Below are 18431 nucleotides of genomic sequence, written 5' to 3' on the forward strand. Positions count from 1 at the left end.
TCTGTCAAGCTAATAAATTGTTGGTGATTCAAGGCCAGCAGTTTATGTATGGTTACAATATAATTAAATTTTGAATAACAGGTATACACCGATTTTACGATTTCTTTATTTTTGTGCTGATAACTCCTCCTCTTAGTAATGGTACAATCCAGTCTTAGTCAATGGCATAAATCACATTTGATACCGAGAGTTTAGTTTAGATTTATAGAACAGTTTTTTTCATTACTAACATTTTCACATTGTTAATCTATCAAGTTACATCATTTATTAAAATATTAACGTATGATAAATTAAAAACACCGTTATTTAAAAAGATTCAGTTACTAAGAAAAAGAAATTCTATAAAAGCAATCATTTGTACAAGAATAAATAATAATTAGAAAAATTAATTATATTTTTTCTAAGTATTTACCAATCTTGCAGCAGTGATAAAACTTTGTACGAAAAATAATTAAGTTAATCATACGATTTCAATTTTATTAAATTTACAATGAATTAAAATTAAGTAATTGGAATATATTTTTCGAGTTTCATAAAGTCATTTTCTCATGTAGTTAAAGAATACCTATGCCAAGTATTGTCAAATATCTATTGCAACATATATTTCTAGCAAAAATGAGTTTTTTAAAATTTTAACTTTATACACTAAATATACGTAAGAGATTAATTATTAAACTTTCAGCTTATTTAATTTCTTTACTTTCTATTTAATTTTCTCGTAAGATTAATTAGCTTGAGCGAATAAAATTCTAATCAACACATTTCAGTTTTTTTTAATTTGGAAGGAAATGTATTTCAAGTCCTATAACAAGGAATTAATTAATTGTTGTTAAGTTTCGCTTCAGTTTTTGATTTTTAGCAGAATTTCTAACACTTAAAATAAAAATAACCTGAAGGCTTCGATTCATTTCCAACAAAGTTGGAAACAATTTGCTAAGAGGAAAAGAAATCAAGTCAGATTTTTTTGGCAAAATGTATGTTTATATCAATTTTAATCAAAGTAATTAAATAAGAAACTGCAAAATTAAACTGGTTGATTGAGTGTCATTTAGCGATACAGTAGAACTCAAAATATCCCGGCTAAATTTATTCGGAATCTAGTCCATTATATTATTAGTTAAAAGCTGTGTACAGATTAGTATATTCATTGCATTAATGTATGGGTTTCTATCTTAAATTTATTTTAAAAATGCTATAATGATGTTTTAATATAATTAAATTTTGATTAACAGTTATACACTGACTTTAGGATTTCTTTATTTTTGTGCTGGTAATAACTCCCCTTGGTAATGGTACATTCCAGTTTTAGTCAATGAGATGAATCACATTTGACACCGAGATTTTAGTTTAGAGTGATAGAACAATTTTTTTGCATTACTAACATCTTCACATCGTTAATCTATCTGTTATATCATTTATTAAAATATTAACGTATGATAAATTAAACGCACTGTTGTTAAAAAAAGATTCACTTGCGAAGAAAAAGAAATTCTATAGAAATATTCTTTTGTACAAGATTAAATAATAATTAGAAAAATAAATTATATTTTTTATAAATATTCTCTCTTTAAATGGCATATCTTGTTATTAAAAACATCAGCGAATCTCCCTCATCCTTCTCTTTCATGTCTCATATCACAACAGCGTTCATTGGAAATATTTTTAACAGAATATTACAAACACTAAAATGATTACATTATCTATGTTCAACATAGTCCTCGTTTAGCTCAATGTATTTTTTGCTAGCGCTTGATCGAACAGGTATATAACAAGTCTTTGCGCTGCCTGTCGGGACGTACAGTCACTCCGAAATTCTATTCTACTAAGAAAGTGGTTTTCAACTTGTTTTGTCTAGTGCATTCCTATCATCATTGTCAAAAGGTAATCTTCCTCCTTTCCCAAACTCGAAAAATATATTTATTTAGATTTAGATTACTTTGTAATGTGTTTTATAAATTAAACAATAAGAGATTCAGAAAATTTTGCTAAAAACCAAAGTTAGAATAATTTTTTTTATATTCATAAAGGAGAATAATTATGGTAAAATAACATGCAGAACAAGTATTAATTTAGAATTCAAACAACGAAAATCAGCGTTATATTTGCAAATAGTGAACATTCGCAAATATAACGCTGATTTTCGTTGTTTGAATTCTAAATTAAAATTGAATACTTAATAGCTAAATTAAAACTTGACCGGAATTTGCTCTGAAATTATGAAATCCCCCCAGGATGGAATTACGCCTTGGTTGAGAACACCAGTATTAAGAAATGTACTCAACTTATAGTACTTCTAGAAAGAAGCCCAGACCAGAAAGTGGCTAGTGACTCTGTCTGCCATCCTGAAGGGTTCGGGTTCGAGTTCCGGAGAAGGCATGGATGTAATTTGTCCGTTTCTTCATAGGAGGTCCTCCTTTAAGTGCCTCCATAATAAACAGACCAATGGTTCCGGTCTAAATAGTGCCCAATGCCTGTAAACCACTAGACCCCGCCATTGGAAAAAAACATATACATATCTCTGGTGATGGTATGCTGCAGAAGTACTTCATCAGCAGCTTCATATCCACACAGAAGCTCTACGCATTCATCGACACATGGGAATACGCCACAGAACTGACAATGCATAAAACCGACAAGGTGTCTGCTGGCGTAAGATCGACAAGGTAGTTCAAAAACTGCTCTCGACTTTGTGCCGGCGCCGCTCCTATACTAAATTAAAAAAATTATTTTCCCCTTGATTATGTGATGCTGTTAATTATAATACTTGGCTGCATTAGGCAATGTCTATTGCTTATCACTGTCGTACTTAAGCTATGTCTATGTCGAATCTCTGCAAGATCTGTCGTATGTCTGTGAAAACTCTGGGAACGTGACTTTCATTGATACTTTTTATTAAAATTTCTGTTTTATTATGTCGGTCGTATGCCAGAGTGAACGCTGTGCCAGTAACGGTTCTACGTCTTTTCGGTCCCACGTAATATATCGATCTTGTGTAGTGTCGATCTTATGAATGTAACCAGAAACGTCTCTGTTTTATTTCAAGAATCAGCGCTTGGATACTCCCCTGGCACACACTTTGCGGGACTTAGTTTTTTATGAATTGTGATCCAATGCATAAAACTCTGCAGTGATATCATTTTCTGGCTGTATCCCATATCACATTTTTCCCGGTAGAATGTTGTCTTCTTTGAATGATGGGCTGGGAGAGAAGAGACCTCCTCTCCCAGCCCATCATTATGCTTATGTCGCATTGGTCTCCATTTTTCTAGGCTTTACTCCGTCTATAAACAAAATATGACAACGCTTTCTTTTTAGTGAGATGTTTCAAGGGTTTCCTTCGTTATTATGCACGTACAGGTGCAATAATACCACCTATTGTGTGAAGGTCACATAACCAAGGCAACAATGTATTGGTATTATTACCAAAGGAATCTTGGATCTTACATTCAATTTTAAAACAACTTTTCCAGTTTTTCATTGAACTTAATAATTAATATGACTCAAATATGTATATTTTATTTTTTCGCCTATCGCATTTTATCTAAAAAAATTAGATAATTAAGATTAGTTTCTGTAAATTAAAATATAGTTCATAATGATGCATACGGGAAGAGAGAAAGCTTTTTCTATAAAGGGAGCAATTTCTGTTCCTAAGCAATGAATAAGTGAATGAACTAAAAAATAGAAGGTCCGTCTATAATGTCTAACTTGATTTCTGTGCTGATGTTCTCTGGGCTACGGACTTGGCAAAATTGATAGGCCCATCTATATATGCGCATTCACTTTAATTAGTTTAATAGCTTTTAAAGAAAAATTGTCATTGCGATAATAACCTTACAAGGAAAAATGTAAAAAGTTATGAATTAAAGAAAAATAAACTTAATCTTTCTTAGCCGAAAAGGAGGAAAAGAGATTTGAATGGTTAATTATCCCAGTATTTTGCTGTATATTGATGCAGAAGTTCAGATACTGTATATTAATACAGAATTCTGGAGTCCTACTGCATATTGATACAGAATTAATATTTTATTTTAAGGCTCTTATTGATTTTAAGTTTTCCAAGAATTAAAAGTATATCAGTTAGCTTGGTAGGATGACAGATATATATGTCGTTTCAGTTTTTCGGAAAGTTTTTAAAATTGCAAATGGCTGCTATTACATTATTACTCAAGACCTATAAAGAAATTTAAGTAGAGTAACATTAAAACTTATTCAGGGTCATATTAAATCAATTTGTACATCTTTAGTTAGTGAAGACTCTAGTTTATTATAATATATTAGTATTATAGTATACATTGGTGTGCAAAAATAAAGGACGAAGTCGAAAAATTAGCATATCAGCTGAACGAAGAGGCAGAGCGGACAGAAAGACCAATCAGGAGATTAAGTAAGGTGATGTACGGTAGCACATGCGCAGATATGCAGGTAGACGTAATGGGGGAGTGTCTGAGTAGTATAAAGCATGTCGTCGGTGTAAGATCAGTATTTCTGGCAAAGAGATTGCACGCCGTATAGCAGTTAAAATCACACCGAGTTGCTGCCTCAGCGAGAAATCAATCTGTTAGACGACATCTGGATGCTTTTACCCGAGGTAGAATCATTGGGAAGTTGGAGGAAGGACCGCAGTGTGACAAGTGTGGCTGCAGAGATCTGAATTACTCACAGCATCGTTTCACGACGTTGGAGACAATTTCAAACTACAGGAACAGCTATCCAGGGGTTTAGTGGTCGTCCACGAGGAACCACACCTGCAGATGACCGTTATATTGCCTTACAGGCCAGAAGAAACAGGCGGCAGACAGCGGGAGAAATTGTTAGACACACGACACAGGCGACTGGACGACCGATATCGCGTTTTACCGTGGCCAGAAGACTGCACGGTGGTGGTCTGTTTGCACGACGCTCTGTACGGTGTGTACCTCTAACGCCTGCCCATCGGAGAAGGCGTTCTCTGTGGTGCCGGGAACACCGGAATTGGAGAGACAATGAATGGGGACGAGTACTCTTTACAGATGAGAGCAGATTCAGTCTGAGTAGCGATTCTCATCGCATACTCATCTGGAGAGAGCGGGGAAGCCGCAATCATTCCTCGAACATCATTGAAAGGGACAGGTATGGAGGTGGCGTGCTCTCGTTTGGGGAGGCATCATGTTTGGTAGTCGTACAGACCTTCACATCTTCGACGCAGGTTCAGTCAACGGGACCCATTATTGTAACGAGATTCTTCTTCCATATGTGCGTCTTTTTAGAGACGCTATGGGTCCGCAGTTCCTTTTCATGGACGACAATGCACCATGTCATCGCACAGTAGCTGTCGAACAGCTCTTAGAGAGTGAGGATATTGAACGTATGGATCGGCCGGCACGATCTCCGGATCTCAATCCCATCGAGCATGTATGGGATTTTCTAGGCAGACGCTTGGCAGCTCGTACCTTACCACCAGTAACGATTCCGGAGCTTCGATTGGCGCTGCAAGACGAATGGGCAGCAATGCCTCAACAACTCATTGACACCCTCATTCTCAGCATGGGCAGACGCTGTCAAGCCTGCCTAGCAGTCAGGGGAGATCATATCCCCTATTAAAGACCGGATGTTTCTTGCTGGACACCCATCACAGGGATGTTTCGGCCTTCAGTCGCATTGCACTCCATGCTACTTTTTCAATAAAGCTTCTTTTTATCCCTCTGATTTCTCTTTTAGTAAGTATTGCTTACATTACTCATGTCCTTACGTATTGGGGATCTTACGGTTTTAAATGTGTTGATTTGGAAAGGTTTTGTACAAAGTTATATTGAAAAAACCGTCTCGTCCTTAATTTTTGCACACCATTGTATACTAATTTATTTCTGTTGTACAGTTTTGTATATGTTATTATCGAGTTTTATTATTATGAGAATAAAAAACGTTTATCAGCGCAAGTATGTAATTGAACTAATATAAACAGAGCTCTGTAAATTTACATTTAATACAAAACTAGAGATTGTAAGAATTATGTTAATTTTATTAACATTTAAATTTTGAATTAAAATTCCTTTCCTACCAATTCTTAACTTCAACTTACCACTTCCGGCTAGAACGTAGTTTTAGAATTACGTCTGAATACATAATGAGGAAGTGCGGTATTTAACCGCGAAGTTCTTCGGTCTTAGAGAGAGAGATACCAGGTATTCTGGCTGCGTGCGTCCGCCTTTTTAGGCTATTCTCGTAAGCTATTATCACGTTCGGCCGTACTTTAGGCCCTTAATAGCTTCGCTGTCTATTAACGTTAAGGGGCCCTACTCTGTTAGAATTTGAATAGCTTCGGCTATACCTCTTTAGTTTAGATTAGTTTAGTATTATTCTTAGTCTCTTAAATTCAAAGCCCAAATGTCGGCTTTATTGTACACTCCAAGACGGAATTTTATTAAACTTTAATTGGAATAATAAAGGGTTAGTTTACCTTTCTATCTTGTTGTTTCCTGTCACACGAAAACAAGCGATTATTCGCTTATCAGTTCTTAAGATTCTTCACTTCCAACAGTAACTTAGAATTACAAAGTGAGGAACTCTACAAGATAAACTAGAGATAATAAATTTTGTTACCTTTGTTTCAGTATCTGGAGACTTGAAGGTTAAGCTGAACCAGTATAGATGATCTTTTCTCATCTTCTTATTGGATTCAATCTCTATAGATTGTTCAATTAAATCGTCAACTTCCTCGCTGACCGTGGGTGTCAGTGGCCGATGAGTGGATGCCTTGCGACCCTTTGCTTCTTCTTTAGCGGGTATAGGGGTAATTTCTTCATCTGTGGAATCGCGAATACATTCCAGCTAGTTGAATAAAAATAAAACTTAAAATCAGTATGTTTCACTTATTAGAGAAATCATAATACGTTTCATTCTGAGTTTTTGTTTATCTCATGCTAATGTCTCCTTTCAATTCCTTCGATCTCGTTTTTTTATAGTAGCCAATGCACAGCGAGCTATAAAATGTAAGAACAGGCATATGTAAAGAATAAGTTAGATCAACGGTTCTCAAACATTTGACCTTTGAGTCTAAACAAAAACTGAAAAACATTAGTACCATCATTACATTTTACAAAAATTATTTTTTAATTTCTCAACAAAAATATTAATATATATATATATTGCCACTTTGTACAAACTATTGGCTCTTTGTATTAAATAGGTACAAATAAAAAACTATTAGATTGAAAACTGATTGCCCTTTTAATTATCAAAATTTCATATTCTTTATGTCTGGTCTTATTTCATTTAGCTTTAAGGTAAATTAGGATTCACTTTTAATTTTGGTCTGTATTTATATTTCAAATTTAACATGGAAAAAATCATTGTTCACACAAACAGGTTGTTCAAAAAGGCAATAGGAATTTGATAGCTTTATTTGAAATGCCTTTAAATTCTTTTTTTCGGTTCAGCCAAAAGTTAATAAGCGTGTAATTTTCGAAATCTTCAGTTAGAGTTCGATCACAGAAAATTTCTATCAATTTTTCTTTTTCTTTAAGAGATTGTTGAATTTAATAGTTGAAAATATTTTGTTTATTTGCGTATCACCTATTTCTATCTACTGTAGAGTCATTAAAAGTTAATTGGAAGCAGAAAAGGTGAAAAATATGCAACCGCCTTCGCCGGGAATCGAACCACGGACCTCTCGAATACCGGCCCAGCGTGCTACCGTTACACCATGAAGCCACGCTAGGGAAGTGGGAGAAATACCTTATATACTCCCCTTTTTAAAGGGCGACTAGGGTTTTAGAGGACCTAGTCGCCAAATCCTGGGTGCGGAGAATCATCATCCACAACCCTTTTAGTTCGGGCGCTACTTGTAGAGTCATTAGGATTTTTTTTGGAGGCCGGAGAAATGAAAAATTAGCAACCGCCTTCGCCGGGAATTGAACCATGGATCTCTGGAATACTGGCCCAGCGTGCTACCGTTACACCACGAAGGCACGCTAGGGAAGTGGGAGAAATACCTTATAGTACCACCGGTTGAGAACCGCTGAGTTACATGATTGTTTTCATGAAGCCCTCGATAATTATCTGTCTTAGAAGCCATGCCATCATGGAACATGTTTTAGAAAAAAACTGATTTATATTCCGTTACATAGGAAAAATATAACGAAGAGAATCTGAAGCCTGCTTTTGAGGCTCGAGATTCTCGGAGATGAACTACCAATATCCAATAACCTTATCTGACAGTTTAAAAATTCTTCCCTGCAAACAAGGTAGGATAAATCCGTAAATTATACTCATTTAAATCCGATGAAACATTTTAAAACACCATATATGTTATTAACAATGAAGTTTTAAAAAGGTACTCGATGAAGTAATTATACAAAATATTGCTACAAAAAAATTATTATTAGATCGTAAAAATCATTCAGGATTTTTTGCTTCAGTTTAATTATAAGATCCCAAAATGCTTAGAGGTTGAATGAAAATGAGGCCAAAATTATCATCATGATACCATTATTATGATATTTCCAAAAAAGGGAGCAACGGTTTACGAAATCCATGTTTTTGACCTTTGCCTGATGTACAGAATATGTCTTGGGTACCCGATTTTATGTAATAAATCTTCATAATAAAAATGTTGTAAAAATTATTGTTAATAAAAAATTCAGAGAAAACTTGCAAATATTGGTTTTTGCTATAAGACTATAGGTTTTGCATTTCTGTACTAAAACTATACCAGAAATTTACCATCCGTTTTGCAAGATTTCAGTCTGTTTAATGCGAGACATTCAATTACGGTATGTAAAAGTCTATTAAAATATTTCTGGAAAAAATGTGAAGAAGCAACTGAAAGGGAAGAATATTACCTTAATTACCAAGCTTTTAGAATATAATCCTGAATAAAAGTAAGGACATTTTATTAATGATAGATAATTATACTGGTAAGTTAAAAATTTTCTCCGCCCTTTCAGGATTATAAAAACTTAAGTTTCTACTTCACGTTTATTTACACTAGTTCTTTTCAAGCAGATTACTATTAGACGAGCCGGAGCGTGCCTATGTTTAAATTAACTGAAAATGGAGGATAATGCAGAGAAGAGCAGAATAGTAAGTTATACAGCGACGCTCACGAAATTCGAAATTCCAGTTGCACGGCTCAAACTTAGATTTGAGTGGAATTTAGAGCAAAATTGAGGAAATCCTTTGGTTGGAATAGAAGAGGGTATTGCTTAGCAACGGCACGGAAACCCAATAACGTGGCTTTGCAGTGAATAATGCATTTTTAGTAATTCAACTTGTGCAATTCGTAATTCAAACGTTAAAACACTTATTGATATATTAACTTATTTGATATTAAGATGGTTAAAAATGCAGATGTATAGAAAGGTATGATATTAGTGGTGGTGGTAATAGGGGAAGAAATCTTAATAGTTTTACAGAGAGATTTTAAATTAGCCTATGAAAATAATTCTACGAGCTGACAGTATGATCATTTGTTTGCTTTTCTACATCTGTCATATGAATGCAAACCAATTTCCCTTGGAAAGTCTTCTACAGTGGCATCACTTCTCATAACCAGATAACATTCAAGTGTTCGGCTGTAATCATACAATGAAATAAGCAAAATAATTCTTTTTGTCTCTGATTTTTAATATGCAAGTTTTAAATGGTTTGATGATAGATTTGTTTGCTTTGAAAATTTTGATGTCACCCTCCCGAGAAGGAAACAAAATTCTGTTGATATTGACTCTTGGAATTCATTTTACAGGTAATCAATTATAAAAAATGTAAGTAAGTTTTAAAAAAAAAGTTTAAAAATTTAGATAGTGACATTAGCATTTTATAAACGAGTTCAAGTAAATATATGAACGTAAAAGAGTCTCGTGTTTGATATCGTGTATTATACTGTTCATTGGTAGTTAAAATTTTACTGGAGCACCTTCAAACTGCGAGTTACCTTTCTTTTGAACAGAAACATATTTCTCAAATTCAGTTCCAAAGAACTTGTGTAGGTCTGAAAAATAAGTATGAAAGAGTTGTAAAATGTACTTTGAGCATCAGAAATCCGGTGGTAAAAGTAATGGAAAATAAATAATATTACATATCTAAAAGTGCCGAAAAAGTCACAAGATCTTTTGCTGAGCTGAGGATTCAACGTTGCGCCGTGCTTTACTTATTACTTGAAAACGTTACAAAATTTTATCAACCGTAATAAATTTGAAAATAAATAATACACGATATTAAAATTTAACTAAAATCACACGTCTGTCTTTCAGAGTTAAAAACCAAGTTCTCTGACGTGCTTTACTCATTTCTTGCCAAAGTCAGAAATTCAAGATCAAAAACAAACTTTTGTCACATTAAAAGCATAAGGACTTTAGTTGCTATGCGTTTCGTATATTCTGATGTGCTTCACGTATTACTTACCTGTTTGATTTGTCCTTCTGCATATATTATTTTTGGGAGACTAGACAAAATTCCAGAAATTTTCCGTATTGTTTTCTTTTGGGTTTTTCTGAACTTAAACTTCTATATGGGAATTGCCAACAAAATACAAACCAATTTACGTATATTTATAACAATTTGTTGCCAGTCTACAGAACCATTAAGGAGAAAATGAAATTTTGGAGATTTAGTTAAAATTTGATAATGAAATATTCCACGATTTGAGGGGGAGGGGATTATATTGAGTTTTCCTTTATGTTTGATTTGTAATTATAAACTAATACGTAATTTTGAGCTCATTTTTAAACAAAACGCACATCTGTCATTACGTTTCAGCTGATTTAAAAAAGTTTTACTTCATGCTTTTTGTTTTAATTTCGATCTTTTATTCAAAATTCTAAAATTAATGTTGTAAACACCTTAAGTAAATTAGCACAGAGCAAAGTGTTTTAGCGGTACGATGTTCTTATTTAGGTTTCATAGAGTTTTATATTTATCTAATTATAAAGTTATGAAAAGTAAATAAGAAAATGCATATTTTTAGAATGCTCTAAGAAAAAAGTATAGTACTAGTATTTTTAAATTCTTGAAACATTCTGGAAAACTTCTTAGTAGCAAAGTAGTAATTAGATTAACTTTTATTCGAGGATAAAATGGCTTAGCTTCCTTCAAGAAAGGAATTTTGTGTAGTTCATTGTATATGCAAATATTTTAATTCTTTTCAAAATTAACTGAATTTAAAAAATTAAATACTTGATAATATTTCTAATTTTTATACATTTGTAATAAATTCATTACGTATTTTAATGCTGGCATTAATTTTTATCACAGAAATGAGCGTGTAAGCAATCAATTTATTGCGATGATACCCATACTATTCATTACTTTTTCTGCAGCATTAAATAAGTTTGGAGCATTAATAATTAAAGTCAGTAAAAATAATATATATGGCTTCTTTAAGACATTATAAAATATAAGTCGCTATAAACGTCATCTATTCATTATTAATAAAAATCTGATAATGACAGGAATACTTTAATGGATATATTTTGTTTTCGTTATCCAAATTAGTTCCTCAAAGACGAATTTTCTTTGCTCATATTGAAATAACATGCACTTATAAAAAGAAATACTTCAAGTTTGTAACATGCTTTTAATGCTTCTAACTTTTCGGGTGGATCGTATGTATGTTCTTCCTTTTATAATGAGTTAAATTATCTCATTACTAACTGACGATCTAAGTTGCTTTAAATGCCGAGAATGGAAAAAGTTTATTTCATCGTTATTATGGCGTTTATTTTTCTTATTATTCTTATTTATGGCGTTTCTTTCTTTTCGTTCTTGTGTATGTGATTTCAAAATACAAGGAAAAAATACACAACAGTTAATTTATATTCCTTTTCATAAAAGCAAAATGTGGCTTTTTGAGAATCAATTGTAGTAACATCAAATGAAAGCACTGATATTATCTGTGTGTTTTATGTAATGATTATCTGTAATTGGGGTTAAATTGTGCTGCTTGGTGACAGTTTTCGCAGTTAATGGGATAATACATAAGTACCAAAATTATTTAAAGATAACAGTTTTTAAAATAAATCAGAAAAATGCATTCCTTTTAATTGGATTAAGTTGGAATTATGCAAAAAGAAAGCAAGAGAATTTAGTCGTTACTTCATCTTCAGGCACAGAACAAGTAAGGAAATTACAAGAATGAATTAAGAACAAGAATGATTTAACTGTGATGTAAATTTTGTGTTTTGCGAATTTAGTGGAATACGTAATGTGGATTGCTCAAAACATTTCATTTGTAGAATGACTAGCTTTTGTTATCCCCCCCCTTTATGATTCTAGATCTGAACCGGCATTAGATTTTGGAGCTGAATGAACAACCAAATAAGAAAAAGGGCACTATGAGGTTTGGCTCGAATTCAGATGGTAAAACTGGTCAACCTGTTTAAACTTTTGTGGACACTCGCTGTTTGCATCTGATTCATGTTTACTGACCTACGCCAAACGCAATATGAGGCAGGATTATCTAGAAAGTCAAAGAAAACGTTCCTTCTTACAGGCAGATAGCACACTATTGAACTTACTACTGTATCTGTACTTAATTAACGAAACAAAAAGCAACTAAAAAGAAAGAATTCATATAATAAGAACCAAGCGTGAATATGTTTCAGCATAAGAAAATAAATCGTATATTCTAATGTGAAATACTTTTTCTGCATTTTGTGGTTCATTTTCTCCTATCTTTCATGTATGAGTTCCGAGTCTGTTATCTTGAAAAAAAAATCTCAAAGCAAACAAAAACAAGCAATTTGAAACTTTACAAGAGAATGAAGTAATACATAATCGACAGAGGTGCAGAATGATTTTGGCGATCGAAAATTCCATCGTAGGTTCTAAACTGACGATTTCATTCAGAAACCTCGAATCCTGAACTGTGTTTATACTGTTTAATTCTCATTCATACATACCCTATTTCATATTCATATTGTCCTATTTTACTGTTTCAAGAACTATGGCCCTAAAATTAGGTGATATCCCATTGATAGCGAATTCTCTTAAATATGGCACAACACGAGTTATTAAATTATTTAATACCGTGCTCGGATATTCCGATTTTGATCATTCTTCGCGAAAGAGAATGCGAAATTTTGCCGCGTTCCCGTACAGTTTCGATTTGGCAAAACATAAAGAACTTCTATTAAAAGATTTTTCTTTATCAGATTTTATATCAGTGGCGAATTTATTGCATTTGGAAGCTTCCACTAATAAAGATGTTTTATGTGAAAAAATTTTTCATGCGCTCACTAATCTGACGGATTTTTACAATTCCCTAGATGTTAGTTTTTTATCCGATGACGATCATTCAATTTCAAACACCGACAGTGCACCGACGCCTGTAGGTCTAAGTTCTTCTGTTCCCCCTTCCCCTCCCTCCACGGCGCCAAGCCCAAATCGCGTTGTTTCTTCTCACGCGGAAGTAATAAATTTGAATTCGAGTAGCTCCGGTGTTTATATGACGGCGAACACCGAGATTCGCGAGATGAGTCATGATTTATGGTTTATTTTGAGAGATCTTTCAAACACTTGCAGAAACTTTTCAGGCAATGATTCCTATTCAGTCCGTGCTTTTTTCAACGATATAGAGGATAATTTCCAATTATTCCCAAATCTTACCGACCAGCAAAAATTAGTTTTTGCAAAAAGACTTGTTGTGGGTACTGCTAAAACTTTTTTGTTTTCACAACGGAATCTCAATTCATACGACATGTTTAAAACAGTATTACTTAATGAGTTCTCCGATAAAATTACGTCTATTGAAATTCATAAACAACTCGAAAGAAGAAAAATGCGCTCGAATGAAAGCTCTTTGCAATATTTTATCGCCATGCGCGAAATTGCGAATCGTGGTGACGGTGTTATCGACGAGGCTTCTGTCATTCAGTATACCATTCAAGGAATACTAAGTACCCCATCCGATAAAATTATTCTCTACGGTGCAAAATCATATTCTGAATTCAAGGAAAAGTTACGCACTTATGAATCTGTAGTTACGACTAGACATACAAATATCTCTCATCCATCAAATTTTAAAAATACGAATAATGGCCCCAGACGTGGTACTGGACGAAAAAATTCAGACCAACAACACGACACGAAATTTAATAATACTGGTCCATCTAAAACTAAACCACAAACTTGTTTTAACTGCAATGAGGTCGGACACCTCTCACGGTCCTGTCCTAATCGTTCTCTTGGCCCAAAGTGTCTAACTTGTCGTTTTGGACATAAATCTATGGATTGCCGCCCCACTACATCAAATGAGACTTCCACTCCACCTGCCGAAGTAAATACAGTACAAACCTCTCACGGTAATATGTGTAAAACTGTCGTTATACTCAATAGCACAGTTTCTGGATTAATTGACACTGGAAGTGAGGTCGCATTACTGAACGAAAACACATGGATTCAACTTGGTTCCCCACCACTTTCAAATAATTATGGAGTGTTAACTGGTTTCGGATTCTCGAAAATTCCTATTATTGGCTATTTTCAAACCATTATCAACATTGATAATCAGGACTTTCCGGCTAATATTAGAGTTGTTCCAAATCATTCTATGCAATTTTCTCTTATTGTAGGCTGTGACGTAATTAAAAGTGCTAAATTAACTATTACACCAGACGGTATATATTTTTCCAAACCTCCCGAGCAATGCTTTGAAACTGCTCCTGAATCTTTCATTTTTGCAATAAATGACGATGTTCCAGCTTTTGATATTGGTTCAAATGTTTCCAAAGAAACACGTGCTGCGGCAGAACGTTTGCTGAATTCTTATGTCCCAAATAAAACAAAGACGACAGATATTAAACTTAATATCACTCTATCCGATGATAAACCGATTTTTCACCCTCCAAGACGCCTTCCTTTTGTTGAACGGGAAATTGTTGACAAACAAATAAATGAATGGTTGAAACTTAAAATTATTGAACCTTGTTCATCTCCATATGCCAGTCAAGTTCTCGTGGTGCGTAAAAAAGACGGTACACCCCGTGTTTGCATCGATTATAGGAAACTTAATCGACTTTTAATTAAGGATCATTTTCCTCTTCCTCTTATTGATGACATTTTGGATAAACTTCAAGACGCGCAAATTTTTAGTACTCTTGACCTACGTAACGGCTTTTTTCATGTGCCAGTAGCGGACGAAAGTAAACCATATACAGCTTTTGTAACTCACAACGGACAATTCCAGTTTCTTCGAATGCCATTTGGTCTTTCAAATTTCCCTTCAGTATTCTAGCGCTTTATAAATTATGTTTTTCGTGATTTAATTGTCAAAGGTTATGTTTTACCCTACATGGACGATGTAGTTATTCCCGCCAAAAATGAAAATGAGGCCATTCATCGTCTCAATCAAGTACTCAAAGTTGCTAGTGAATATGGTCTAGAAGTTAATTTTCGTAAATGTCAATTTCTTCACAAAAAAATCGAATTTCTTGGACATATCGTCGAAGGTGGTAAACTTTTTCCTTCCCCTTCGAAAACAAAATCTGTAATTAACTATCCCGAACCTAAGAGTACGAAAGACGTCCAACGCTTTCTCGGTCTCACGGGATATTTTAGGAAATTCATCCCCTCATATTCTAGCATTGCAAAACCCCTTAGTGATCTCCTTCGTAAGGACACCCCCTTTCAATTTCATGCTGATCAGAAAGCCGCATTTCACAGAATAAAATATTTGCTTTCTCAACAACCAGTTTTAAGTATTTTTAATCAAAAGAGTCCTATCGAAATTCATACCGACGCATCCATTGATGGCTTGGGGGCAGTCCTACTACAAAAATCTATGAACGATAACAGCTTTCACCCTGTCTACTACATGTCAAAGAAAACATCGGACAATGAGCGTAAATACACCAGTTATGAACTCGAAGTCCTTGCAATTGTTGAAGCTTTAAAAAAGTTCCGTATTTACGTCCTTGGTTCACATTTTAAAATTATCACTGACTGCAACGCTTTTGTACAAACTTTAAATAAAAAGGAACTCAATTCGAGAGTAGCCCGATGGGTTTTATATCTCCAGGATTTTGACTACGAAATTGAGCACCGTACCGGATCAAAGATGGCTCACGTGGATGCCCTCAGTCGCAGTCGATGTTGCATGACTATCCAAGACAGTGTCCTTCTCCAATTTCGCAAAGCACAAGAAACCGACGAGCATATTACGGCTATTAAAGCACTCCTTCAAACAACGCCTTCGTATGATAACTTTCTTGTTAAGAACAATCTCCTGTACAAAAACGTCAATGGCATTGACTTGCTTGTAGTGCCTGAGAATATGCAGGCAAATGTCATTAAAACAGCTCACGAACGAGGCCACTTCGCCGTAATCCGCACTCAAGAACTTTTAAACAACGAATATTTTATCCCAAATCTGAAAGAAAAAATTGAGCGGTGTATCCATAACTGCATCCCATGCATCCTCAATAATCGAAAGCGTGGCAAACAAGACGGACTTCTGCACCCCATTGACAAAGACGACGCACCCTTGCACACGTACCATATCGACCACTTAGGTCCCCTTGCCACCACATCAAAGAAATACAAACATATTTTGGCAGTTATAGACTCGTTTACTAAATTCGTGTGGCTTTATCCGACAAAGTCTACAGACGCAGATGAAGTTATCAGTCGGCTGGAATCTCAAAGATCAGTCTTCGGAAATCCTTCGCGGATTATCTCTGATCGAGGCCCTGCATTCAAATCCACTGCATTTGCAAACTATTGTGACACACAGAGAATAAAGCACGTTCTTATTACAGCTGGCCTCCCACGATCGAACGGTCAAGTTGAGCGTTTGAAGTCCATTATTATTGCTGTCCTTTCTAAACTCTCCATAACCAACCCTGAGCAATGGTACCGCCATGTTCCCGCCGTGCAACAAATTATTAATTCAACTTTTCAACGTAGCATCAATTCCACTCCCTTTGAACTTCTCTTTGGGACTAAAATGAAATCGCAAAACGACATAAACATCGCTGCTCTAATCGACGAGGAGATCAAATCTGCATTCATTCAGCAACGTGACGATCTCCGTAAGGACGCAAAACAGCAAATCTCTAAAGTGCAAGACGAAAATCGCCGTACTTATAATTTGCGACGAAAACAGGCACACAAATTTCAACTTCATGACCTCGTGGCTATCAAACGAACTCAGTTTGGCCCTGGTCTAAAACTCAAACAGAAATTTCTCGGACCTTATAAAGTCACCAGGCTCAAACAAAATGACACATATGATGTGGAAAAGTGTGCATTTTTCGACGGACCATCCAAAACATCTACTTGTGCTGAATACATGAAACCCTGGTCCAACAATATTGAACGTATCACTTAATTTTTATTAGACTGTCAGCATTATAGGTCCTCCTGTGTTTGGGCAGATGACACCTGAGAACTTTCTAATATTTTTTTCCTCATATTAACTTTTTAATTCATTTTGTCATACTAATGTTCTTTTTATTTTTAGTTAACTGCTGTGGTGTGTTTAAACTATTTTTTTGCTCCATTTGTGTAAATAGCCTCAGCTTTGTATCTACAGATTATTTTTTCCATACCTATGTTACTATATTATAATAATTTTTTTTAAAATTTGATGATATACTATGTTGCTTCAGGCGAGGTCGCCTGTCCGGTCATGATGGCCGAATGTGGGAAACGTTATGTCATGATATTCCCTAATTCCCTACTGTAAGACGTATGCATTGCGTCAGCATGTGTTTCCCGCCTTCGGGAGGAGACGAGGATTAGCTGGCGAGCGGAGCAGACGTCGCTCGATCGCTCGTATACTATTTTCATTAATTGTAATCCTAATGTAATCTGTATTTGTAAATAGTAATAAATGTGTGTTATCAACTATGGTCGTTGCCTTTGCCCACATATATATATACAATTAATTCCATTTCTGGTAATTGGAGTCTAGAAACTTGGAAGTGGAATTATGTGTGTTTTTATGTTCATCAGCTGCGATTGATCAATATAAAATCTCCCTTAATTGTAGTAATATGCGTTATGTAGTCTCATGGATAATTTTAACTGTTTGTTCGATTCCATGTCAGGAAAGACGAGTGGTTTTGGATGGGTTGCAGGACCCGGCGAATAAATAAATAAAACAATTGTGAATAAAGAATCCTTTTCCCCTTTTTGTCCATAATAGAGAGAATACTTTCTGTTACTTTGTAAGGATTATGTTAATTTTATTAACAGCTAAATTTTAAGTTAAAGTTCCTTTCCTGTCAAATTCTTAACTTCAACTTACTACTTCCGGCCAGAATGTAGTTTTAGAATCACGTCTGAATTCATAATGAGGAAGAGCGGTATTTAACCGCGAAGTTCTTTGGTCTTAGAGAGAGAGAGAGAATCAGAGTTTTTGATTTACGCGCGTCTGCCTTTTGGCCACTCTCTCTCTCAAAGCTGTTATTACGCTCAGCCGTACTCAGCCCTTGATAGCTTCGCAGTCATCT

General features: G+C 34.7%; 1 protein-coding gene across 2 annotated transcripts in view; it reads right to left on the bottom strand.

The window, feature by feature from the left end:
- The window catches only part of LOC118184219 (adenylate cyclase type 8-like), a 411974-nt gene that overhangs the window by 102250 nt on the left and 291293 nt on the right, over nt 1–18431 (bottom strand). For both annotated transcript variants that reach the window (XM_085812799.1, XM_085812800.1), the window contains one exon: nt 6583–6810. In XM_085812799.1, the coding sequence (XP_085668925.1) occupies nt 6583–6810 (228 nt within the window). The remainder of the gene's footprint in view (nt 1–6582; nt 6811–18431) is intronic.

Source organism: Stegodyphus dumicola, chromosome 3 (assembly GCF_044657685.1).
Source record: "Stegodyphus dumicola isolate Sdum_Otavi_A_Nest chromosome 3, ASM4465768v1".
Classification (NCBI taxonomy): domain Eukaryota; kingdom Metazoa; phylum Arthropoda; class Arachnida; order Araneae; family Eresidae; genus Stegodyphus; species Stegodyphus dumicola.